The sequence below is a fragment of the Haemaphysalis longicornis genome, unplaced genomic scaffold, assembly GCF_048455015.1.
Source record: "Haemaphysalis longicornis isolate Haplotype H1 unplaced genomic scaffold, Haemaphysalis longicornis Haplotype H1 scaffold_6, whole genome shotgun sequence".
Classification (NCBI taxonomy): Eukaryota; Metazoa; Arthropoda; class Arachnida; order Ixodida; family Ixodidae; genus Haemaphysalis; species Haemaphysalis longicornis.
Genome location: NW_027526407.1, coordinates 115,299,346 through 115,315,959, shown reverse-complemented (window position 1 = coordinate 115,315,959; position 16,614 = coordinate 115,299,346). Strand labels below are relative to the sequence as shown.

Here is a 16,614-nt window from a genome sequence, read left to right as displayed (position 1 = left end):
AACTATAGCCATTCCAGCACAGAGCAACAGTGCGGGATTTGCTCGTCGCTGCGGATACACCTTCCGTTTCTGCTTTGCTTTTGGGGCTTTTTTTGTGGCTATGAAATGCGTTCTACTCTGCAACTTAAGGAAAGCCGGCAAACAGCCGCTACACAGCTGTAATGACGTCATTCAGCAGTCGAATAACGCGAAGACCGGGAAGTAGAGAAAAATATTTTGAGCAAGTTTCTATGTTATCTGACGAGGAGAGAGCAGTAGATTTTGGCTGAGGCACATTGTGACCCCATAATCTAATATGTTGGTTCACTACTTTCTGCAAGCACTCGAGCTTTAGAAAAAAGTTGAAAAAACTGGTGAAGGGTCGCTTTAGTTTGGCGAAGACAAAATATTTGGACAAAGAAACCTTCATTATGACTTTGTTTTTATGCCGACCTTATAAAGAAACAAAAAACGAGCACCAACAATTAACAGAAAAAAACATGCTCGCTTTTTTTTGAACCCGTTTGAACCGGTTCGAACCGAAACGGAATGGTGCTCTGGAACTGAACCCGAACCGAACCCGAAAGGCTTGAACCCGAACCCGAACCGAACCCGAAAAAATTCCGGTTCGACACCCTGGTTTGAGGGGTTGCGAATGGGAGGGAATAGGAAGAACATTGTAGCGATCTGCTGGGAGGTGCGCTTGGGCAGTTCACCTGTGTTTTCCAGTTGCCTTCTTGCTGAGGAGGCCCTTGTTGCTGGGACTTTTTTGAATGGTTTCGTTTGCCTGCGGAAGGCCCCTAGGGGTCACGGTGTGCGGCGTTTGGAAGGGCTGGGAAGGGGTCCTTGTTGAGATCTTGAGCTTGGGACGCAGCTTGTGCGTAGGTGACTGGCTTACGGCGCAGTTTATATCGCTTAGGGCAGTCCACAGCCCCTGTGGGGTGCGGTCCGGTGCACACAATACACTTTGGCACACACGGATGATTTTCGGTCGCGTTTACAGTCCCACATACAGGGCAGTGAGGAGACGCTTGTGCGTTGGGGAACACATCGCGACGGTGTCCTGGCTGCCAGCACGCTGCGCATGCCTCTGACGTTCTGCGGAACGGCTTGCCACGATAGGTCGCTGCACGGTAGCGCAGCCAGTAGGGGCATTTGGTGTCGTCGAATAGTATCTGAGCGATGTTGGAGTTATTGAGTCGCCGAGCGTCTAATATCTTCAGGCCGGGGTTGTACTGGCAGACGCTGTTGAGGACCTGCTCGAGGGTGTCGTCATCCGGTATATTGAATATTACTCCGATCACTGTATGCGCTGGTGCGGCAACGTGCGCAGCAATCTCGTACTGCTTCCCCTTCAGCGTGAGAGAAGGTATGCTTGCGTATTTCATAGCACGTTCTTCGGTTGGGGTGCTTATGATTATAAAGTTGGATACCTGCTGTATACGAACTTGGTCTTAATTGTTAGGGCCCAGTCCTGCCTGTGTTTGAATTAGGTCCGCTAGCGTAGCTAGCGCGACCGATGTAAGGGCCAGGCCGCAACACGGACGCAGGATTATTTTGACGTCAGTAGCGGGGGGAGGTTCCGCCGGAGGCTGGCGCGAGCCTGGCGTTTCTTGCCGTTTCGCAGAGAGCGCGATGGGGCTTGCTGAGTACTTGCCTGCATGGCACTCCGCTCAGCAGTTTGGTGGGCATGTTGTTTCCTGCGTACAGCTATCCAGCCAGGCTGGGTTAGGTCCGCCGGGTCGATGTCTTCACCGTCGACGATATTTTCCATAGTACAGGCGCAGAAGCTGTGGCGATCCACAGCTGGCTTGCCGGCGTGCGATGGCGAATGCGTCGGTGGCGCGCCAGGCCTAGATAGGCCTAGCTACTGGGCGGACGTGGCAGAGTCTTCAGCAGTTGTTATTTGCCTGCTGGGTGCTCTGACGGCCTTGTAGCTGGTACCCGGATGAACCGGAAGCCTTGCTGGTTTGCCGTGTGCATTCCAGATGTCGTGGATATTGATAATCCAGTTTTATGGCCAAAATTACTGCGAGCCGTTGTGGAATACATGTGCATGCTCGGGCCTCCTATCGGCCATTTCAAGGGAAAGCGAAACGCAGCTATAATTAGGCATAGAGCACTGTGGGGGTATAACAATTATGAAGTAGGGAGAGAAATGTGGTTATGAGTAATGGTTCCGGGTCTCACATTTGCGAATGCTGTACTCTGCTCAAAATAAGACGTTCTATTGGGCCTTGAAATGAACCAGAGAACGCTAGGCCGTTTGGCCTTAGGCACGCATGGGAAAACAACTAACGAAGCAGTGCAGGGAGATATGAGCTGGGCGTCGTTTGAAGTTAGAGAAGCACAGAGTAAAATATGCTTTGAGATAAGGTTGAGGGCAATGGATCAACGAAGGTGGGCAGCTAAGGTTTTAGGTGAAAAGCGTGGACGCGCAGTGTGGACGCGTGGACATGAAAAGCGTGGACGCGCAGTTGCTAAGGAAGAGTAGAACGCTTCCGATGAAATACGAAATGAACACGGGAGAATCCAAGAGGGCCAAAGTAACCAAAAAAGAGGCAAGAAAGATAGAAACAAATGAATGGAGAGAACAAAATGGAAGCTAAAACTTTGTTGGACATGTACAGGGACATCAAATAAACATCATCAATAAAAATTGCTGCGAAAATTCCAAAGGAAGTGCGTTGCTTTTTGGGGCTAGAACAGATTGATTCCGAGGTAAGAGCTTTATGGGAAGTATACACAAAATGATGGGGTGTGCTTCTGCAGAAAAGAAACAAAGTATGCGGCAAATATTGTTAGAATGCGAGGGTATCCATCCACATGTACATTTGGGAAATATTCGGATTCCATAAGCCCTAGGATTTAAGGGTTGCACAGAAGAGGTTACTTTCAAAGCTGTCGACGTGACGAATAGGAGATTTCAAGGTTGGTTGGTGAAAAGCAGAGAGGGGAATGTTGCCTAGGATAGTTACCACCTGTAACAGGAAGAAAGCATTTTGTGCCTAATATGTTTTTTTGCCTGCCCTAACTAGCTCTGGTATTGAACCAAGACTGGAAAACATAGGTATATTAGTCCTTTTAGTTAAGGTGACACGTCATCATCCCGCTGCAAAGAGGAACCAATAGCAATTATAATCATCATCATCATTATCGTCATGGTTCAGTATATTCTGACCGTGCCCTTCTACCGAATGTACACGGATCGTTCGTTGTGACGCTTTGCGGAGGCTGTGAATCAGCTGGCGCATAAGAGGTGTCTGCCTTACGTGCTTCAGATGCTCCAGAGCACTCTTCTAGCGTTTTGTTTCCTAGGCTTAAGACGGCGTTCTTGGCATGATAATTCTTAATACTTGATTCATAACCATATTTATTTATATTTGTGTTTAGCCCCATGGTCATTCTTTCTGATTGCAGTTTCCCATGCTCTGTTTGCGTGTGGTCTGCAGTCTCACTCAGCATGGCTATGTCGTGCGGAAACCTCAAAGGGCTTAACTATCCCCCGCTTAGCAATAATCTTAAGTTTTCTGAAACAAGCTTTATAATAACGCCTCCAGACATCCTGTGAAGAGTTTTGGAGAGATGGCATCTCCCTCTCTTACTCACGTTCGTATCGGAAATTATTCGCTTCCCTTGTGGAGCGTTACCCTGCCTGCGCATTCCTTATATAGGTCTTCAAGAAGTCTTATGTAGGTTTCCTCTTTTCGCTGAGATTTTAGTCTTCTAAAACGCCTGCAGTGAGTATGAGATCAAACGCTTTTTCGGAATTTTCACCCACTTGGTTATCGACTTGAATATGGTCCATGCTGTCGTACCGTTTTCAAAAATCAACCTCTTCAGTGGGTTTTCGGGAATTCGAGCTGTCACATATGCGGCTAATTCTAACTTTCGCAAATAGCTAGTAAACAACTTACAGTAGGCTGACGGGTCTGTTTCTCGGGGCCCTCGGATCTCTCATCTCACGAATCAGAATAATCTCGGCATTTGTTCAGGCTACGGGCATTTTTTGAGTCTTTCCGCATTCCAAAAATTAGTACAGCAAGGTTTTCCAGTACAATATCTGCTCTGTCCTTCAAAATATATACGGTTATGCGGTCGTCACCAGCAATTGTTCCGATTTTCGTGCCTTTGAGAGCCTTTCCAACTTACTCTTTGGTTTCTTGTATGACATCGCAAGCTGAGCGTGTATTCTCTCCCTTGGTCTATCTTCACTGCCACACAGTCTGGTTTATAAGGGTTCTGCTGCCTTATCTCGTACAACTTAGGCGTAATGTTTTCCTGCTCCTCTATGAGTGCCTACATCCGGTCTTTGCCGATGGTTAGCTTCCTCGCACGTGATTTCAAGCTTCCGACTATTTGCAGCATTGCCTCGATCAGTGGCATCTTACATGCACAAATGTCTTTACTTTTATTTCTGTTAATTACATTTCACAGCTCCGCTAATTCAACCCGATCCACCGTACTTGGCACGCTCGTGTTCTTTTGTTTGGCAATTTGTTCCTTCGTTTTATTTGTTAGTTGTCCAGTTCATTCGCTAAATGTTGCTTCTCCAACAGCCACTGCTGATCACTTAGTGCTGATGCTAGGTCGACATTTACCCTGCCTACATTGACCTCGCACTGCTCGTTCAAGAGCGAGAATTTCTTTTGAAGAGTTATTGCAAACTCCTCAGATCTGCGCTGACTGAACCCATGCGTTTTTTTTTTCATTTTCACGAGTTTCGTTCTTTCTCTTCTGATTCAGCCGTCGCTTCCATCTAACCATCCTGTGTTCGATGCTCTGAATTTTACTCATTGCCTCTACGTCTTGCACGTTCCCGGAGTTGTCACTTAGAATGATCTCAATATCGTTCTTGGTTGTACCATCCTGACTTTTACATATCTATTTCCTATTCCTTCGTTTATAGAAGAATGTGTTCATGCAACTCGTGTTATTTCTCACTGCAAACAGGACAAGTGTATCTCCTCGACAAGTGGAATATTCTGTTCTGAAGTTTCGCACTGGCTTTCTTGCGTTTGATTCGTACTGAGCTTTGCGTTACATCTTACATAAAAAATCGTGAACTGCGTTGTTGCCTTCTTTATTGCTGGTCTGACGCCTTGTAGCGTATATCTACAGCATCACCATAATAGCTGGCTGTTAACGCATAGTCCTCCAGTATCTTTAACTTGTATCGCTTGCTTAGTTGCATCACAAGAGTGCTGATTCTCTCGGTAATGCTGAAAAACTTTTCCACGTTTCCTGCTATTTCTATGTGGATTAAAAATTTCACCCCGTGTTTTTTCTTTTCTTGGGGCCCACTGTAGCTCATAATGTGCCCGCTAGTCATTCTAACTTCGCTTAACAATACATTATCCAACGTAATATCCGAGAGCTCCTGTAGTAGCACAGCTAAGCTTCCCTCGCATAACAGAGTGCGTTCATTGAATGTTGCCAGGTTCAAGCTCCAAAAGCGGCCTGCCCGGACCAGAAATTCTTAGCAGCCTCTCCAGTATCGCTTTTCGGGCCGGCACCGTGGACAGCAGCGCAGCAGCTGCTGGGAACTATAGGCCTAGAGTTGCGTTGGTTAGTTGAAGGAGGCAGTGGCCATCTACTACACCATAATCACCATCATCATCACCAGCACCCCACCACCACCGCCACCACCCCCACCACCACCATCATCATCATCATCATCATAAGCAGATATCCATCAACTGCAGGGCAAAGACCTCTCGCATTTATCTATAATAATCCCGGTCATGTGCTAACTGCAAAAATGTACCCCTGCAATCTCATTGACCTAGTCTGCCCACCTAACTTCCTGCCGCCCACTGCCACGTTTGCCTTCTCGAGGGTTCCACTTTGCTACCCTGAATGTCCAACGGTTATCTTGCCTTCGCATTACATGCCCGCCTACGTCCATTTCTTCTTAATTTCTACTGATATGTTTATAACACCCATTTCTTCCCTGACCCACTCTGCTCTCTTCTTGTCTCTTAACAATACACCTATCATTTTCCGTTCCATTGCTCGCTGAGTCGTCCTCAATTTAGGTTGTACCATCTAAGGTAGCCTCCAAAGTTCTGCCCCGTAGGTGAGTACCGGTAAGATTCAGCTGTCATACACTTTCTTCTGCTGGCACAATGGTATGCTGTCACTCCTAATCTGAGAATACGTGGCGAATACACTCCACCAATTCTTATGGTTTCATTATCTCTGCCTCATGGTTGTGATCCGGGTTTTCAATTTAACCTAAGTAGATTTATTTGCTTACCACTGCCATTGTGTCACTACCTATATCACACCGCTGTACTGGCCCGAGGTTATTCATTATTACTTCAGTTTTCTGCATGTTAAAATTCAGGCCAGCGGTTGTACTCTGTTTGTCTAGTGCGGTAAGCATGCTTTGCAGTTCGTTCCCTGAGTTTTTTAGGAAGGCAACGTTATCAGCAAATGTTAGGTTACTGAGATATTTTTCATTAACCATTACGCACACGTGTTCCCAATGGAATGTTCTGAATGCCTCTTGTAAGCGTGCAGTTAATAACATAGGAGAGATTGTGTCTCCTTGTCTGACACCATCCCCTATGCGTATTTTACAGCTCTCCTTATGGAGGACGATGGTAACTGTGCACCCGTTGTTTATATTGTCAAGTCTTTTAACGCAATGCTCGTCGACAACCTTGTTCCTTAAAGCCTGAGTGACTGCTAAGGTTTCGACCGAGTCAAATGCTTTCTCACCGTCTATGAAGGCTATATACAGGGGATCAGTATACTCCGCGCACTTCTCTATCACATGATTGATCATGTGAATATGGTCCATTGTTGAATAGCCCTTACAAAACCCTGCTTGTTGGTTCGGTTGACTGAAATTTAAGGTCGCCGAAATTCTGGTAGCGATTACACTGGTAAGTACCTTGTATACGACTGACAGTAAGCTGATTGGCCTGTGATGTTTCACATCCTTCATGTCACCTTTCTTACAGATTAGGATTATATTGGTGTTATTCCAAGACTCCGTTACGCTTGCGGTCATTGGGCTTCTTATACAGGTTTGCAAGTTTTACTAATACAATTTGCCGGTCATCTTTCAAGAGGTCTGCTGTTATCTGATCTTGACCAGGCGCTTTGCCCCCTTTAATTTTTTTCACAGGCTTCCTTACTGCTTCCGTCATTACTGGTGGTATGTCTATCTGCTCTTAAGTACTTTCTCGTTCGGCACTATCCTGGATGTCCTGGCTTGTGTACAGGTCTCTGTAGAACTTATCGGCTACTATAATTATTTTATCCCTTTTTGTGATGGCATTGCCTTGCTTGCTCGTCTTGCCACTACACAACGGTGGCAAAATCTTTCACTAGTGAGAGAGTTCTGTATATGTTCCAGTGGCGTTTATAGCATCGTTGGAGATTCCTTGTTTAGCCTCTTAGATATCCGGAATCATGGCTACTTCCGCAGCAGTAGCAATGCATATCTGTTATGGGATGGGCATAGAGAGACAGTGGAAAAAATGCGCACCCATCCACCCTGTGAGGGTGGTTGGAAAGCGATGCTGTAGACGAGCCCCATTACAAAACCCCTGGTAAATCACCTAAACTGACTCACAATACTCTACAAAGAGCGAAACTAGAGAAAATTATAGCACCTAGCTACACCCTTGTTTACTTGAAGGATATATAATTTTTGCTTAGGTTAAATCAATGTAGGATTGATCAATTTTGGCTGGTTCAGATGTATTGATAAAAATATGAATGGAAACTTGTTTCAATAAAAATAACGGAAGCGCAAACCCGGTGTTAGACGATCTCACTTTGTTTACGTCTTCTGGCCGCCGACGGAGAAAACGAGATCGGTGGCAGGGACCTAGTAGAGGTGAGGTGCCATGCGTTGGTGTGAGCTTACTTTATGTTTCCAATACCCAGCGTATGCCCAAGGAGCGCACACCTTTGCTACGCGTGCCATGGGCAGAGCGCGAAGCGGCGCGAGAGGTCCAGTGATGGTATCACGTGACATTTAGCGAGAACCCCTAAGGTAAACACGCAGATGTGCTCGGTGAGGCGCACAGTCTGTCTTCCCCATCTGCAGGTTGGCTCGTAGCTCAATCGGTAAGACATCGGGCCCTCACTTCGTTTTTCTATTCGTTCCAGGTTCTATCCTGGCGGTACGAGTAAGTTGTTCTCTTTGTTTGCGGGATTTTTCTGTTGACATAAACGGTCGCAACAGAACCCTCGAGGGGTAGAGGTATAAAACTTCGCTTTAGGACAGGAACCGAGAGAAGCTTCCCCGCGAAGGCGTTGTCGCGCACCAGTGCAGTGATACTGAGCCAGCGTTTGTTGGTTTTGCTTGTTACACGCGTGGTTGTGAAGGAGCAAGCTGACACACTGGCTTACTGATGAGATTCAAGACGTCTGGCCGTCATAAACGGATGGTACCGCCATCCTCAAGTGTATAGCTACGAATTATTGTCGAGCTAATTTTGGGCTCTTAATGCCGTTCCAGTAATATGTATCTGACATACAGCAGCATTTTTAAGACGAAGGGAGAAGGTTCTTAGGTAGTCATCGGTGAGGTTAATTTTTAACTTTATCCGCTGCAGTAAAAATAAGACTCGCTTGTCAAGGACACGCTTTTTTGTGGTTGGGGGTCGCAACAAATACAAAGATGTCAGGATAATACTGACGAAATAAAAACTTTACAAGAGATAAATTTATAGTTCACCTCTGTCACTAAATTGTTGCATATATTCTGCATAATCACTTTACACTCACCACTTTAACTCCGTCACGCGTTTCGACTAAAAGCGAAGCCTTGTATTGATCGTCATGATACAAATTTTTCTCGTAGTCCTCATGCTTCATCTGCAAAAAGGAAAACAGCAACCTATGATGTGAAGGCAGACGTTACCTTTAGAATTTAGTTGGGTAAAAAAGTTCTAAATGAATGGTGGCTTACGCATTCTTGAGTAAAAACAATAATAAAGCGATCGCTTTAGTGCACATAAATCGCGGACAGAACGCGACGATAACTACCCGAAAGCTGTGCGCACATAAAATTTAGATATCCTTCAATTTAGGGCGGGGTTTCAAGGCACAGGAACCGGAATAAGTACTTTGTAATACACGGTTGACCGCCAATAAATTGGTCTGATGGTTTTACTCTAAGGACATTGTGCGAGGTTCTTGTACGGCATCCCAGCATTTACGGGGATTTCCCACAGCTGTTCTGTTTAAATAGGCGGAAAAGTACAACCAAAACATGTCTGAGGCAAGGAGACTGATTCGGTCAAACGTGAACACTTTTTGTTCATTAATTGAGATGAGCCTAGTAATCTGAGTCAGTGCCGAAAAGCTGCGCCCCTGTTATCAATAAATTTAGGTGCTTCTTGTTGTGTCAAAATACAAAAATATTTTTGAAATGCCCCTTCACGGTTAGTGGCCGCCCAACTATCCAAAATAGTTGGCGTTTTTATCACTTTTTTTCTAAGTTCAAGTGTAGTGGAACAGTTTTGTGGTTCGTGTATGCTGAATTATTTTACAGCTTGAATTAGGTTCTTAGTTTGGGGAAAATCTATAGTCTGTATATACGCAAGATAAGTGTGTTATTATCTAAGCAACGGCTGCATGATGAGATCGCTTTTTTGGAAAAAACTAAAAATTGTTAGGTTCTTCTTGCTGCACAAATGCAACCAAACGTAGTGGCACACTTACGTAGTAGTGGGTTTCTTGCTCGCCCTCTTTTGATATAAACAGAAAGTCGTCAGCAAAAATTTGACTTTTTATCAAGGTAAGAGTGATATCGTTATTCATTCGAAGTATTTTTTGCTGGTTATTTCCTCTTCCTTCAATAATTTTCGGAAAGACAATGCCATGGTCTGCTTGTAGCAAAAAGAAGCAACCACTGAATTTAAGGGACAAAAGTACAGCAGTGCTTTCAGTACGGTTCAGCTTTTTGTGTATATAAGTTTTGCGGAACAAAGATAGTTCTCTCAGAATCACATCAGGTTTACTATTCCACGATCACCACGAAAGTACGAAGAATAGCTGATATCTTCATTCGCAGACGATCTTTTACCTTTATTTATGACAAAATGAAGTTGATTTCCAACATTTCGTAAAACTAGTGTACAAAAAGCATCTGTTGCACACAGATGTTTTAGGCAACTGCACCTTAGGGGATGAGCAAAAACTTCATTTGAAATTCAAAATATTTCCCATAAATGCGTTTTTTAAAGGAGCCATGAAGAGAAAATGCAAGTTGGTTTTATTCGAAAGATTTCGTGTTTTATAGTGCCCCCACCGCTTGCCCGGATACAAACGGTGCTTTATTCACTGAGAAATTAAACAATTTAGGTTAAAATTTTGATTTTCCCGCTCAATCGTGCGTTTTCGTGGTCCCAAGTGACATCACTGAAACCGACCGCTCTACAGCCTAGAGTGCCTTCATTCACGCATCCGCCGTACAGGGTAGAGACACGTATACGCTGGCGCCGCCATTTTCGGTTGCACGCTCGCCGCCGAAGCAAGTCATTGTGTCAAAACCGCGCTAAAATAATCGCCGCAACGCGTTTTACTGAAGAAGTTTGAATCATATTGTCTATTTCGCGTTGCTAGGTCTCGTGGGAAACGAAAAGAATAACGCGTTGAGCCCGTTGGCCCAATTGCGGCGGCACGGGACCGTTCCAAGGTTGTCTCCACCCTGTACAGCGGTGTTGGTTTGTTCCCGCGTTTCTTTACGTTCCGTAACCTAGATGGCGCCACCATACCGTGGCAAGCGTTTGGTTTGTTTTTGCCCGCATTTAAACCTGGCTTGTTTTTGTTCTGGGAGAAAATATTCGTTCCCTGAAACAGTGCTCGCTCGACAAATGGGGTCACGTAAGACACCGTTGCTTGCGTCAATCGGCCAGTGTCGTCTGAGACAACCCCAAGCCCCGTAGTGCTGTGCAGCGAAACCAAGCATGCTGTGCGCAGTACGAACAGCAGAACGCATCAGTACTTCTATGTTTACATGTGCTTTCGTAACTTTGTCCCATCATTCTTATTGCTTTGTAAAGAATCTGCCCTAAATTGAAGCGCAAATCGCTCGTTCGTCTAGTTTGTAAGTTCTACCTAATTTGCGTCTGCTTCTGCCAGCCTCCGCCAATCGCAGAGCTTGGCTCATGTGACGACATAGGTTCTGTTGCGGGAAATGAGCTGGTGGGTCGCATGACCATTCCCGTTTTTCCTAATTATGTAGCTTATTTGAGCGAAGTTTACTTTAAAAGTGGTGTCAGTATGATTCTAACGAGATAATCTTTGGAATGAACCAAACTTGTGTTTTCTCTTCATGGCTCCTTTAAAGAACCTTCATTAAGCAAAGGTTAGGGGGGGAAGCTTTGACGCCGGCATCATTATTTTAAAATCAATACAACCAGTGGGATTGCACAGAAGCAATGGCTCACTTGAGAAAGCTTTGAAACTCTCCATATGTCAAGGCCTTAATATGTTCTTCTGTGCTTGAACAAAGGGTAAGTCATTTAGTAGTACCAATAGCCCCCATATGGGGAAAATAAGTTCATTACACAAAAAAGCAGTTACCTACTTAAAGTGCAGAAAACGCTGGTCGAAAATGTCGATCGTAACTACAAACATTTGTTAATCTATCTGGCATGTCTGTGTTTACCAACCACAAAAATAATTACAGGTCTTGTTAAGCTCTTGTTTTTAATCCGTATAAAACAAAAACAGACAGAAAACTGAACGAGTTTCAAGCAAGAAGTGTTACGCTGGTTGGTTCTGTTTAACTGAAGGGCTCAATTTTAGGGATACAGCTCTATATTTCAATAACATTGAAGGCGTAATAAGATTAGAATATTGGTAGATATAATAAATGCTGTTGTTTTTTTATTCTCATAAAGAAAGCCTGGTGAATATAGAAACACATTTTAAAAACTCGTTTTGGGTAATTTTTATGTAGTTTATGTTTTGAATAATTCCCTGTACCAAATCTAAATATTTCTTAACTAACTTTTAAAAACACTTGCATGTGACACGCAGTTACGCGCTGAACCGTGCTCTGTAGCGGTTACTTCCTTCGTGTCGCAACATTTTGCGTGTACGAAAACAGGAGTAAATTAACAAAAATTAATTAGGCGTGAAGTGTCAATCATAAGCTCCGATAAAACGCAAGGCTTTTCTGATTCCGAAGTTTTGGACCAATCAATTCTTGTTGCCTTAGTTAAACAATAAACTCCTTTGTGTGAACCGCTTTTTTGAGTGTTTGTGAGTGCACCTGCAGAGTAGCAGTTCAGGGAACAAAAATAACAACTTTTGTTTATTTATTGTTGTAGCAACCTTTAACATTTTACCATTGAAAACGTGACCCTAAAAACGTTCAAAGCATGCACCCTCTCTAGCAAGTGAAGCTTAGCTCTACTTCTGGAGGAGCTCTGGGACATTAGGTAGGATATTTGATTTGCTTATGTTTTTGCTTTTACGCCCGGCTGCGTCGTGCTGTGTTATCTGTGTCCGCAGTAAAGCGCATCTTCAATTCTTTCTTTCTTATGCCGCACGGATTACCTCTTCTCATAGGTGTGTCGATGTTTCACCCTAAGGCCAATATTCTAAAATACTCTTCTTTTATTTAGTGTTCTGGATGTATTTAGATGCTTCAAGAAACAGCCGCGCCAAAAGATAAATGCCCGCAGAGAAGGCGCCGTGGCATACGATACGCCGACACCAGTCTGCGTACGTGACTGTCTACTGCTCCTTCGCCACCCGTGTATTCGTTGATTTGTTAGGGGAGTACAGGTTCGATCCAACAAACTTGTTTTTCCTTCAAGACAACTGCGTCGTCTTTTGCTTCGTGACAGTATAATATGGTTAAGCGAAATTAGGACAGGAGAACGCCTCTTGGAGCTCCCTAGCGGTCATATTATACGCTTTAGTGGACCCCAAATGAAGAAACAACATGAGGTGGCACGTTTTTTCAACAGAAATATAGCACTGAACGTGTAGAAGGTTTCCAGAATAATCCACAGAAACGCCGCAGATGTGATCCAGTAACAAAGGCAAAGCAGGTTCCAGATAGTACAGACCAATGTTCCAACAACCAGCTATCAAGATGTAGCCGTATACAGCTTCTGTGAGGACATCAAATCAGCAATAGAGGTAACAACGCATTTTACGACTGCGATTGCAGACTTCAATGCAGAAGCGTGTAAAAAGCGAATTGGAGAAATGTTAGTGGCAACCTTTGGAATAGGCAATCGCAACAGTCGAGGAGATAAACTGGTTGATTTTTAGAGATAATTAACGTGAAGTTGACAAAGACATTCTTGGACAAAAGAAAGATTACGAAATGCACACGGAAAAGTCATGGTGACACAATAAAAAAATTACTTTGTTTTAAGAGACAATTGAGGCATGTGGCGCGAAGTAGAGGCACTAAGCGATAGTTGCAGAAAGGATCGTAGAAGGGTTAGATGCACCCTAAAGCTGAATCTAAAAGTAAAGAGAAGGAAACTTGTGTTAACAGAGAAAACCACATGGAGTCAGAGCCGCATCGCCGCATGTTGAAATATATCTTGAAAACAGACTTGCGCTTGTAAGCGAGATCCATAAAGACAGGCGAACTTAGTACCTAACAACAATCAGCAATTAGCAACAGCAACAACAATCAGCAACAACAATCAGCAAATTAGCAGCAGCTGTGGGAGAATAAACATGTAGGGTACATATTCAAAAACTAAAAAAACGAAGGAAATAACTTCAAAAACTAATAACACGAAAGTGTCAAATACAGCGGATCAGACTGAATTCGCTGAGCTGTTTAAACTGATTAACACAAATACAATAAACAACATTGGGGCATATAACATGACAGTGATCGAGGAAACGCTGCTAATAGGGGGGAGCTTGAAACGAACTTAGGGGAAACTAGCCATCGCAAAAGAAAGGATGTATGCACTCACAGACGAGCACGGTAAGGTTAGGCACAGCTTGGACAAGATAATAAAGGCAGCAGAGCGATTCTACACCAGGGTCTATGACAGCGACCGTAGATCAGGGATACTACTGAGCGTACAAGCTCAACTTGCGATGTCCCAATAGTGACTGTACAGGGAGTAGGAAAGGCTCTCAAAGAGATGAAGATCGAAATAGCTGGAGGTGGCGATAGCATACCCATAGGTCTATTGAAGGCGGGAGAAGATATTGTACTCGTAAAGCTTCATGGGTTTTTTAGAAACGAATAAAGACTCAAAAAGTGCGTATAGCTCGGAAAATGTCAACATTATTCTGATTCAACTGCAGGGAGATCCTAAGGACCTCCTCAAGAATTGCAGTCCCATCAGCCTACTCTAAGTTGTTCTGTTGTTTACAAGCTGTATAGCAAAGTTTTAGTTAGCCGCATAGGTGAGGGCTCGGGATTCTCAACAACCAAGAGAGCTGGTTGGGTTTAGGAACGGGTACTCAACCATGGATGTTATGCGTGCCATCAATCAAGTGATAGAAAAATGGACACAATACAATAAACCCCTTTATATGGCATTTATACATTAGGAGACAGCGTTTGATTGCTTACGCACCGTAGCTGCGCTGGAAGTATTAAAAGACCATGGAATAGAGGGACGTACGTAAGAGTTCTAGAAGACGTGTATAAGCAATGCACGGGCAGGGAGATCGTCCACAAGCGACGAGGTAAATTACCGATCCGAAAGGAAGTAAGACATAGAAGATACCATCTCACCAAAACTATTCCCAGCTCCGGTGGAGAGTTATTTAGAAAGTTTGGCTGCCAAAAACCAGGACTAAGGATAAACAGAAAATTTTAGAGCCTGTAAGGTCCACTTTTGAGTAGCGGCCAGGTGCCCGGGCTGCGCGTGAGAACGCGCCGCTCTGTCTGGCGACGTAGCACTGTCGACACTGCGCTGCAGCCACCGCTAATTCGTCGCGGCGTGCGCGGGAGACGGATTGTCTGGCCCTTCGCATTCCTCAAGGATAATCCCCCATTGAGAGGGCAGACGGCGGCGCCGGATTCCAGGAACGCCTGCCGGACCCGCTGGGATTACCGGCGTCTCCATTGTTGTCGCGCCCTGGTCAACATGACGCACTGTCGCCGTCTTTCATTTTCGCCCCGCGGGGTCGCTCGAACTTGCTCGTCTACGAGCGTGCCGTTGACCCGAAGGTGGCGGCGCCTCAATGAATATTCCGTGGCGTGCTGAGTGACAGCTGTCTACGTGTATTTGGGCACGCCCATACGCGTGTACGAACGCTACAGGGGCGTTCCCGAGAGAGTGTGATCTCGAGGTTATATAAGACCCAACCTGGCCGTTGGAAATCGTTCTCGTCTGAGCGCTGAGCTGGCAGTTCCCGGCGAGACAAGGAGTCTCGACCGTTAACGCTAGGTTGGGATTTAGGAGCCCCCTAGTCGAGGTTAAGATCGCGTCGGAGGTTCAGGGTGCAGCGCCGCACCGGGCAACTAGACGGATCTTGCGGCGAGACAGAGTCTCGGCCGTCGTTTCTCGAGCGGTTTGTGACCGCTCCGAGAATAGGAAGAGTTAGACGAAGTTGAGGAGCTCGAGTGATTTGTGCGCACTCGGAGCTAGCTTCTAGCTGAAGTTTGAAGTTTTTCTTTTCATTTCTCATGTACCCAGTTTTCATACTGTAAATAGCTGTACATAAACTCCCGTTTTACTTAATCGACTTCAACGCCTCGAGTTCGTCAATTCGACCGCCATCTCCAAGAACTTCAACACCATCACCCAGCCAGCCTCCTGCCAAATCAACCGGAGCCCGGGCGATTGGGTTCCTGATCGACACCGGACTTCGGGGAAACGATCTTTACTGGCGCAGCCGACAGGGTTTGGCAGAAGAAATCACCAGGCCACAACCAGGGGCAGCAAGCGGACGCAAGCCCGCCCTCATCGGCAGCAGCCGAGCTCCGCGCGGAGTGGACCGGCAGAGGCAAGCCAGCGCACGGAGCCAGCGACGCGGCAGCCGACCACCGAATGTGCGGGTGAGTGGGATTTCTTGCGCTTCGTTGTGGCGGTGTAGGCTGAGTCTGGGGTTGCATGGTAGTCACGCGGAGCATGCAGACGAACATGGCGGAAGGAGACGGAAATCGTCAAACGCATGAGGCGCCACCTCAAGGAGGCTCGGCAGCAGGAGAATATCTCCAAGCGGAGTCCTAAAACAATGATTATTAGGCGAATGGAGTTGGAGTTTCAAGAGCGAGAGGAGAAAAGAGCGCGCGAATTCGAAGAACGAGAGAGAAAAGCAGCGCACGAATTCGAAGAACGCGAGAGAAAAGCAGCGCGCGAAGCGGAGGAAAGAGCGCGCGAAGCAGAGGAGCGAGAGAGAAAAGCAGCGCAAGAATTTAGAGAGCGCATGCAAAAGCTGAAGCTCGAATCTGAAGAGCGGTTGCGAAGGTATGAGTTGGAGCTGGAGCGGAGAAGGCAGACGCCCTTGCGCTCGGACACCCGCGAGCAGAAACAATGGGGCACAGACCCAGCGAGTCGTATAGCGACCGCGAAGCTGAATGGTTCCGGCCAGTGTTCGGAAGTTGAACATTGCGATGACAAAGCGAGCAGCCGTGACTCCCTACACGAGGCTAGCATTTCCGCCGATGTCGAACGCGTGGAGACAGACATTGGGATGAGAGCGACGATGTAAGCG

At 45.7% G+C, this 16,614-nt stretch overlaps 1 protein-coding gene across 1 annotated transcript in view; it reads right to left on the bottom strand.

Moving 5' to 3' along the window:
* Nucleotides 1-16,614, bottom strand: part of LOC144143206 (venom metalloproteinase BumaMPs1-like) — a 198,650-nt gene that overhangs the window by 103,186 nt on the left and 78,850 nt on the right. The window contains exons 2-3 of the mRNA XM_077674996.1: nt 9,670-9,833; nt 8,731-8,820 (exon numbers count right to left, since the gene is read on the bottom strand). Coding sequence (XP_077531122.1) covers nt 8,731-8,820; nt 9,670-9,833 — 254 coding nt within the window. The remainder of the gene's footprint in view (nt 1-8,730; nt 8,821-9,669; nt 9,834-16,614) is intronic.